The sequence below is a fragment of the Dermacentor albipictus genome, chromosome 7 (genome assembly GCF_038994185.2).
Source record: "Dermacentor albipictus isolate Rhodes 1998 colony chromosome 7, USDA_Dalb.pri_finalv2, whole genome shotgun sequence".
Taxonomy (NCBI): Eukaryota; Metazoa; Arthropoda; class Arachnida; order Ixodida; family Ixodidae; genus Dermacentor; species Dermacentor albipictus.
The window spans coordinates 98,060,751-98,071,152 of NC_091827.1; the positions used below are offsets into that span (position 1 = coordinate 98,060,751).

Below are 10,402 nucleotides of genomic sequence, written 5' to 3' on the forward strand. Positions count from 1 at the left end.
CATGTTCCGGGAAGCTACATCTGACGAGCTCACGCCCTCAACGGCAGATCGGCTCCGGGTCCGGACAAGATCACAAACAAAGTTCTACGGAATCTGGACGAGAAGTCCATCGAATACCTAAAGGACATCATTAACCAAGCATGGAGCAGTGGCAAAGTCCCGGAAATGTGGAAATCTGCCAACACCATTCTCATCCCCAAGCCAGGCAAGCCGCCCAGCCTCGATAACCTCCGCCCAATTTCGCTCACATCGTGCGTGGGGAAAGTTGCTGAGCACGCAATCTTAAACAGGCTTTCACGCTACCTGGAGGACCATGACATTTATCCACACAACATGATCGGCTTCAGGGTCGGACTCTCGACTCAGGACGCGATGAAGCTCATCAAGCATCACAATATTGACTGTATTACGCGGGACACGAGAGCCATACTAGGTCTAGATCTGGAAAAGGCATTTGATAACATTCTTCACTCGTGCGTTTTAAACACAATCTCGAGCCTAAACCTGGGGAAGCACTTTCATTCCTACACGAGATCTTTCCTGTCAGACAGAGAAGCCACCCTTAAGATCGGGGACCTGACTTCAGACATGATCAAGCTGGGGTCTAAGGGGACGCCACGAGGGTCAGTCACATCCCCAACTCTCTTTAACCTAGTCATGATCGGTCTATCCCGGACACTCTCTGCTATTGACGGTATCAGTCATACCATATACGCAGACGATGTGACCATCTGGTGTACGGGAGGTAGTGAAGGTCAGGTAGAGACGGCCCTGCAAGAGGCGATTGATGCTACCGAGAGATACCTTGACTCCATGGGCCTTCGGTGCTCACCGCACAAGTCGGAACTGCTACTTTATCGACCCAAGTGCAGAGGCCCGAAACCAAAGGGATGGAAGCCAGTCGCCGAATGCGACACAAAACTGCGCACAAAAGACGGAGACTATATTCCGAGAGTGGATGCTATCCGGATTCTCGGCATGATGGTAGAGTCGAGTGGTTCAAACAACCAGACAGTGCTGCGACTCACTAAGAAGATGGACAATGCCATCAGACTAATCACAAGGGTGGCCAACCGGCAGCAAGGCCTCGGAGAAGATAACCTCGTGAGATTAGTACATGCGTTCGTAATGTGTCATTTCACTTACGTCGCGGCCATAAACAACTGGCAAAGATCGGAGAGGGATAAGCTCAATGCATTAATCAGGAAGGCAATCAAGAGAGCTCTCGGCCTGCCTATATACACTCCCACGGAATGCTTACTTCAACTTGGCATGCATACCACGCTATAGGAAATAGCGGAAGCACAGGAGAGGGCCCAGTTCATCAGGCTATCTACCACACATGCTGGAAGACACATCTTACAGGAGCAGGGCGTTCCCTCCAGAGTAATCAAAACAAAGTTCTGCAGCATTCCTCGAGAGCAGCGGGACCGCATCACTGTCGCGCCGATCCCACGAAACGTCCATCCAGAACACAACGTGGGAAGACGTCGGGCGCGCGCGAAGGCTCTCCTGGAAAAGGCTCGTGAACGGGCTTCACAGAACAGTTTCGTAGACGCTGCCCGCTACGCCGACGGACAGGGCTTCGCTGTAGTTAGCGTAAATCATGAAAGCCAAATAACGAACGCAATCTCGATTCGGACGACGTCCTCTGAAATCACAGAGCAGGCTGCAATAGCGATGGCCTTATTAGACAACAAGAGGACATCAATATACAGTGACTCGATAGCAGCTGTTAGGGCATTTGCCAAAGGAACCATATCCGAGCTGGCCCTAGGGATATTAGGAAGCAAAGAGATCAAGCCCCACACATTAATCTGGTTTCCAGCCCACATGGGACAGATCGAGGGTGCCCCGCCCAACCTCAATGAGTCTGCACACGGAGCTGCGCGACGGATCATCAACCGCGTAGCTACCGGGCAGCGTGACGCCGGGGGTACTAACAATCGGGACTCTCCTTCCTCGTACGCCGAAATTACCAAGCGCTTTTACTTGGCTCGGAGGATCTACCCACTCCCGCATTGCAAACTCAATAGACCTCAGGCTTTGACACTAAGGCTTCTACAGACGGGGGCATACCCAAACCCGCTACTTCTTCACAAGATGTACCCCGAAATTCAGACGACAAATGCATGTGCACTATGCAGTGACTTAGCGAACTTACCTCACATGCTCTGGCGATGCCCCGCGTTACGCGGCGATGAAAGTAACACTTCTTCATGGTGGGATGCTGTCCTACGCAGCCCCAACCTCGAAGAACAGTTATGGGCTGTCCAACGGGCCCGCGACACAGCGGAGAGGCTCGGCCTCTCTGTCCCGACGTGGGAGCGACCCGCTGCGAGCTAGGGCGCGCCCCAAATGACCCTAATACAGTTTTTAATCCATCCATCCATCCATCATATCAATTCAACAACGGCAAATTTCGTTACAAGGCTATATTGTCGAGACTGGCTTCTGCTTTCAACAAGTGGGCAAATCATTCATCACGAGTAGTCAGTGCGGAAAAGTTTGACGGCTCATCTGAAAGTTTGCAATGGTGGATAGCTCTATATAAATAAGCTGCGAAGAACAGTGGAAGGCTGTCTGATGAAGACCTAGTGATAACATGCGACAATTCCTTAGCGGGATAGCAACAAATTGGCATGACTGGCGACTTTCGCAATAAGAGCCTGAACGCTCGATTAAATGTAAGGAGAGTTTCCTTCTGACTTTGAACATGAGATTGTGTGAGAGGTGGCACTAAGCACTATTGTACCGTTTCAAGTTGGGAGAACCACTCGAGCATTTTTAGAGAAACAGCGACTTCTTCGCCTTCCTGAACCTGCACTCTTGGTGTAATTGCTTTTTACGCTTATCATCCACGGCTCACCTAGACATTTGTGGTAAAAAGTTTTAGCGAAAGCTCCAAAAACACTGGAAGCGCTCTTTTAGCTAGTAAAGCTATTTGCGCATTTCTTGACTGAACAAAACTAGAAGATTATACAAGTTCTTGCAGGGACGACGAGCGTGAATCGCTGGGATGAGAAGGATCCGTCGTGTTGGAAGATGTGAGGTCTACTTTGGCAAGAGCATCGCAACACCTATAACTCCTGTAAAGAAACCCCCACAGTCAAAAGTTCAAAAGCGGGAAAAGGCAGAGGCAAATTTTAAACTTGTCTCTGCAGCAAATGACACCGTCCTACTGATGTCATCTAGTTAATTTCATGTACACCTTCATGAGGATGGTGAGACGATGCCAGCTTGTGTATGCAGTGGTGTTTCGGTCACAATAATATAAAAAAGCAGAGCCATTGGAGATAACATATATACAGGAAAAACAGTCATTGGGCAGGGATACGGGTGGAGTGAGAGGAAAAAGTATCTGTCACGAGCTGCAGGAGTACTGGCCCACTTTATAGAAGGCATTGAGTATGATTTTAGGCTCTTGCGTCCTATTAATGATTTGCAGAACCTTAGCATAAATAGGCGTGACACTGGATCTGTGAGCAAAGATCTCCATCAGCCGGAATTTGTGTGGAATCAGAAAGAAATTCGCATTGTAAAAAAATAAAGTGGACGTTCCTATAATATATGCTGAATTATGCTGTTGCAGAGGATATCCTCGAGGTACCATAAACTTTGAAGTTCTTTTTTAACCTTAGATCCTCACCAGAGAAAAGGAAGCATTGCTGAAAGAGAGCTTGCGAATAAGTTGGACGCAGGTATCATTCGTCGATCAGCACCCCCATATGCATCGCCGGTCATCATAGCAGCCAAGGAAGGCGGGAGCCTGCCATTCTGCACAGACTATAGAACAATTGACAACCTGACACAGCTCCTTTCATTCCATATGCCTAGAATAGATGGAAGAATTGGCGATAAAGAGGGATGTACTCAGTTATCTGGATAAACACTTGGAAAGGTTTTAGGCAAGTACGACTTCAAGGGTATAAAGAACAGTATACGGCATTCATAACTCCGTTTCACATCAGCGAATACAACCGTCTTCACTGCGGATGGATGGAATTGCAACGCCGGTTTCACAAAATCATTGATATGGTTCAGCCTTCATTGGATGTTTCTGCAATGTCTACGTAGACAATATTGCGTATTCTAAAAGCAACCGTCTCAATTAACAACCGCTGAGATATGTCCTCTTAGCTTTGACAGAAACTATCGTAAAGGTGAGTTCTAAGAACAAGGTAACTTCTTGGACAAAGTACTGCATGAGAGGGTGAAGAATACAAAGAAATTATCAGTGGCACGCTTGCGAAACGTTTGAACCTTTTGATCTTCGCTCACTACGGGAGGTAGTAGGGTTAGCAGGACATTATCGAGCATTTATACACGACTATGCTATCAAAACTAGACTGCTGACTAGGCTAACACAAGAAGATGCACCGTTCTGTTTAACGGGTGACAGCGGAATGACCGACAAAGATCTTGTACAAGTTATCTCTTCTGAACCAGTCCTCATAATTCCGGTAGCCACTCTGTCTCTTGAGCTGAACACAGATGCCTCGCACTACGTGACGGGAGGGATAAAACGCAAGCAAGATAATATTCGCTAAGTATGCGCATTTGGCTACCAGAGATACACATCTAAAAAGCGGAGGTGAACTAATTGATGACAGAGAAGAAAGGTCAAACAGCTTTAAAGGATGTTCGTCGCTTCCGTTCCTATCCAGAAGGTACAAGATACCAGTTGCCCACAGCTCAAGTACTGCTCACCCACTTTTCGAACATTGCAGAGCCGAAAGGAAATGCCAGCTGGCGGGTCAGCGAGCTTCAACAGACCGACTTCAGGTGAATCACCGTTCAGGAGCTTGCATGACAGATGCAAAATAGGGCTCAAGTTTGTTGATGTGAAACAGGAAGCAATAGATGCCAGAAAAATTTGGGAAGGAACTGAATCTTTACAAGATACACAGACGGGTAGAATTGCATTGCCTCCCACACAGCTTCCGAAAATTTTGGAGTTTTACGGCAATAGCCGACATTAAATTGATAATCATAGTCTCTGGCGGACCTACATGAAACTGGCGAAAATGTCAGCATGGTCCCCCATAAGATTACACAAAAAGATACGTGCAGTCGTGTCACAAATGCCAGGTCAATAAAGTCTAAAGCACCCGCTCAACAGATTACATTACCCAAGCACTCAACTATGCAATTAAAATTTATTTACATGGACATAAAAATTTACATAAAAATTTCAAAGCGCGAAGAAAACGCAGGTATTCCTGTTGTGTGTGGACTAGTGTTCCAGGATGGCGGTACAAAAAGTGGGGAGGTGGACGCCGGTACTCTTATCTCCATGAAAAGCCTAGAGGTGTTTGACAACATGAAAGCATTAGTGTCAGACAACGGACCTGCCTTGAAGATGGAGACACTACCCAATAGCAGTAAGGGCCGCTGGGCGAGAAGAGAATAATAAAGAATTTTGGAGTGGCGACTTCAAGAGTAATCTGTCTGTTTGTTATATACAGGCTTTTTAAAATGTAAGCAGATGTAAAAGAATTTTAAAACTGAAGGCGTTTCACCTTCCATGCGAAAGGCTTGTTCACATGTGTTTCCCCATGGAAGCCGAAACGTCTTGCCTTTTAAAGATTTATTTGGTTGGTACACGTATTACTTTTGGCAAGGTATACTTCAAGTCAACATGTCAGTATAGCCGTACTTACATAACGAACCATGCAGCAAACCCGACGATGACGCTCAAAAGTAGGGCTGCAAGCATGGCTTCCGATGGCGGCGTTCAGAGCGATTTCACGATGCGCGCGCTGCGACTGGAGCGGAAAGGGTATATGAGCAGATGTCGGTGAAGGCCTACAGGATGTCGCGTTATGTTTTCGTTTGCTTGGTTGCTTTTTTTAACGGCATTGGTTTATGTGCCAACCTGGCAAGCTGTGCATTTAGTTTCATACATTAGAGTCATATTCAGAGCTATTGCAGGAGGGGAGTACAACAAATACAAGAAACACACATAAATGTAGTAGATCATATTAAAAATAAATCTACACTTGATATGTCGCGCAAGCGCTTCTATAAAATCAGGTCATGCCACTTAAGCAACAGAACCGGGTAAGTCGCCGCAGCATTCGAAAATTGTTGAGGAATAACTAAATATTATAATGTTAGTGCGCGCAAAGACAAGCTCCACGTTGAGTCTACGACAACGTCTCGTTGGAAAAACCATGGCATGGCGAAAAACTTAATGTAAAAATGAAAAACCATGGCACGTGTGAAAAACTTAATGTAATAGCTTCACGAACTCGGTAACCCGCATGGTGCGTAGAAAAGGTGCGTGGAAAAGGTGCGTTGCCGACGAGGATGAAAAAATCGCGATCGTAGCGATGAGAAATGAAATCTACCCCCTTCCTTTGTACACATTCAGTTTTATTATTGCATTTTTACACATTGGCAACTTAGTGTATTTTGGTGATTTGAGTAACGGTCGTTTTAAGTTATCTCATTTATTTGGTGCTTTAGGTGTAACGTGATCGAAATTCTGTGATCACTGCATGTAGTATCTGAAGATTATTCCTAGGTATTTGTACATGTGGGCTCCGGGCATAATTCTGTTGAAGGCGTCCGCATTCCGTGGACGAAAATGGCGGTCCGTAAATAACACAACTCTGGTGTTTCAAAAGTTTATGTACATCTATCAATCCGGACAACAGTTGCACTAGATGCATATCGATTGGATGGCTGCCTAGCTATCCAGTCTATCAGTCGAGGAATATATAAAATTTATTGAGTTAACTTAGTTGATGGTTGTCTATAACGGAGTTGAAGGCATTATTTAGAAAAGTGCACAAATAACGCATGAATTTGCCGATATCAGGAGTGCTAGCAATGTCATGTGGAAATTTCGCCCGTTGTGTTGTGCTGAGAAGGGGACGAAATACATTTTATATGTTCGAGAAAAATGATTCAATTCAAGGTAGTCTGTTATATGCCTGTGTATAAAATACTCCAGTACCTTACTGGTATCGATATAAGCCTTTAGTTAAGAGAAGTTGCTTTGCTCAAGATTTATGCACATGCAGGACCTTGGCAAGCTTCCACGGCTGGGGGACAATGCTTGAAGTGAAAGGTTGTGAAAATACCTGCCAAATAACGTGAACGACAGAAGCAGTATCAGACCAGAAGCTGTTCGGAATATCGTCAGGTCAAGTGCACGTCCTTGTGTGTAAACTCAGAATGAAGTTTAGGACAGTATTTTTATTGGCTATCACGTCGTCGATACAGAGCTCAGGATTAGTACCTGTCAGCAGTGGGACAGAGCTGTTGCAGAGCGGGAACACTGACTGGAAGCAGACATTAAACGCATTAGCTATTTCCCTGGGCCCTGAAATACCTGAACCATCTGATATAAGGAAATCTGCAGCAGTTTCTGTTTGAGTGATAGAACTCTAGAATTTGCGTCGGCTAGACTTTTATGATCCTTGTAGTTCAACATGGAAATAGAAGTTTTTAGCTGTTACAATTTTCATACGTAGTTCATTCTTAGGATCATGATGATGAAGCAACATTATTATCATCATACTAAGAATGAACTACGTATGAAAATTGTATTGTATGAAATTTTAAAGCGAACGATACTGTCAAGGTAACATGCCTCTTTCAGTCGTCGAAAACTAAGAACGCGACGTGATGTTCGCAGTATGCTGCAATTCATTCAAGGAATGCAATTTCTCTTTTTAGACTTGACGCAATCAAAATTACCAATGCATAGTTTTACGATTCGCTCAAGTTTATCAACCAATCGGTCAAAGCTATCCCGTGAACCAAGTGCATGTAATGAACCAAAATACCAAGCTAAGTAATTAGCGGATGCCTAGTTTATATAGGATGTGGCTGAGTGGTGTGGTCTTGGAGAGGCGTTAGTATTGTGCTATACGTTGCTTTTTGATAAGGTCTATAGTGTCTTGTGCAGTCCCAGATATAGAAGTTAATCCGTGCTCGTGCTTAGCATAACTCCACTTACGTATTTATATACCTTCTTATCATGCCATGTAGCTTCTTCTTTTCTGCGGTGCCTCATCTGTGGTATGGCGCCACATACGGGTGACAGAATCGATAACTGGGCTTGTTGGTTTACTTCCATGTTGAAACTGTAAAAGCGCGCAAAGTCGAGAACGAAGAGAATGGAGATGGTGAGGTGCTTACTAAGAACTGAAAAATTTTATTGAAATGATACAACTATGTACACAAAATGGAGTACGACGGCTGCGCACGCGTGTCAAGGATCACGGGTTAAGTAATTTCAAAGGAAAAGTTACAAGTTAATGAAAGTCTAATTATCAAGAAACCTGAATTCCTTCTCATGTAGCAAGATCGACGGGGGCTGATGCAGTTATCTGCTTATTTTTTATGTGGAAAGCCTCTGCCATTTCACGGGTTAGATGGTTAGTGCTTTTGAAGATAATCTGAGTAACTTCGAAAAAGGCCAAGAGCCGCAGTCCTTACAGTTGGCGGCTAGATGTGTCGTTCCTGACGAATTATATGCAGCCAGGTGCTCCCTTAGCTGCACGTTGACACAACGCCTAGACTTGTCTATGTCATCCTCAGTGCATTAAAACGGGGTCATATATACTATACACATCGCATACTCTGCAAATATTTTGGTGTGCTTAATACTGTATTGCGATGGCTTCGGGTGAATACGCAAAAAATCCAAGGGAAGGGAAGCGTTGCAGGGGGCGGCAGAAAGTTAGGTAGGCGGACGAGATTAAGAAGTTTACAGGGACGACATGGCCACAATTAGTACATGACCGGGGTAGTTGGAGAACTTTGGGAGAGGCCGCTGCCCTGAAGTGGACGTAACCAGGCTGCTGCTGATGATGATGAAGACCTTCATATCATACGGTGTAAGAATCAGTGACAGAAGGTTGCCAGTGACTGGCCGAACGACGCTGACAAAAGTCAGAGGCAGAGCTCGTGGGAGGCCGAAGGGAAACGACGCCGCTGCTATTACCAACAGCAGTGACTGGGCAGTTCGTAGGAACGCCATATTATACCTCCTTTCTGGACACGTACCAACTAGCGCCCCAAGTGGCCTCGGCTAGTAGGTAGCACACATTTAGGGGAACAAGCTTTTTTTGCGAATGACTAAAGCTGCAGGTCCATTATTGATAAAGGCAGGTGACAGTCATATTTTAGAAGACAATCCACACGAGACAAATGCAGTGATCCTGCTGTGGACAGCTACAGTTTTTTTTTCCAGAGTACATGAAATTAATAATTTTTATACTAGAGAAACGACAAAAGTTTGTACTCTATTTTCGAGACAACGGCGGCAGCTGGGATGAAACTACGCTAGCTACCATAATGACAGACATGTTCTGAAAGAGAAACCACCTGAGCCAGATGCAGGGCTCATAGGTCAGATGTGGCTAGCAAGAATTTTGTTCCCAGAGCGGTTAAAGGCTCAGCAATGGAAGCTTATAGGAACAAGGAAAATTTGTGCTCGACCTAGGAGACAAAGACGGTAGCTGTGATAAAAGTATGGCAGCTATCGTAATACCCGCTACAGCATGTGTTGTCTGGAGACTCAGCCTTTCGAGTGTTATCTATCTCAAGTCTCTAGAAATGGCGCAATACAGTGGTGCAAATTAACCTGGTATCTATAAAAGCCCAAGCGTATCGATGAGGAAGAGTCGAAAGCGGTGCCGAATGGTTTATTCGCTGGCACTTATTCTCTCGCATCAGGTTAACAGAGGTTCGACACCGTCTTACGCGATAGTTCGTTTAACGCCACGTACTACAGAATTTGACAGTTTGTCACCACAAGGCCTGAACATAAAACTTAAGATTTGGGTTTGTATTGATACTTGTTGTGCGCAAACAAGTTTTGGTATTTTCAGGAGTGCTCTTCAAATATTATATTTTCTATTTTTACTTTTTGAATCATTGCATTGGGTTCCTCTTTTGTTAAGTCATCGCATTTATTATCAGATTTTATTTCTTTGACACCATCACAACAAGCATGCGCATGTCTTGGTATTACGTTAAAAAAGCCCAAAAGATATCATGCCTTGTGGCATGGAGGTAGTAAGGAATTCTAGACATTGGACAATCAACATTTTGTGGAACTTCACGGCAATGCACTTGCGTACCTGAATAGGCAAAATTTTAGAAAAGTTTATTTCAATATATCACCGAATATCACCAACCTTCAGCTGCCTGCATCGAGAGAGTAGTGTCTTCTACGGTATGTATTTATGGCACGTAGTCGGACATCGGTGGTGCTTTGAAGCAGTGCGTTTTTCAGGAATGGGTGGTTATGTCACACAACAGGAGCAAATCGTTTTGCACCCTCTCGGCAGAGTGTACATTGACTCGAAGAACGGCCAAATTTTAACCGTAAATCGACTTACTACAGCTGGAGTTTGAGCGGCAATTGCAAAGCGAGTGC

At 44.9% G+C, this 10,402-nt stretch overlaps 1 protein-coding gene across 1 annotated transcript in view; it reads right to left on the minus strand.

Annotated features, from left to right (window-relative positions):
- LOC135916852 (cytochrome P450 3A2-like) overlaps nucleotides 1-5,769 on the minus strand; it is a 50,406-nt gene extending 44,637 nt beyond the window's left edge. The window contains exon 1 of the mRNA XM_065450281.2: nucleotides 5,664-5,769. Coding sequence (XP_065306353.2) covers nucleotides 5,664-5,719 — 56 coding nt within the window. The 5' untranslated portion in view covers nucleotides 5,720-5,769. The remainder of the gene's footprint in view (nucleotides 1-5,663) is intronic.
- Nucleotides 5,770-10,402: the final 4,633 nt, after the last annotated feature.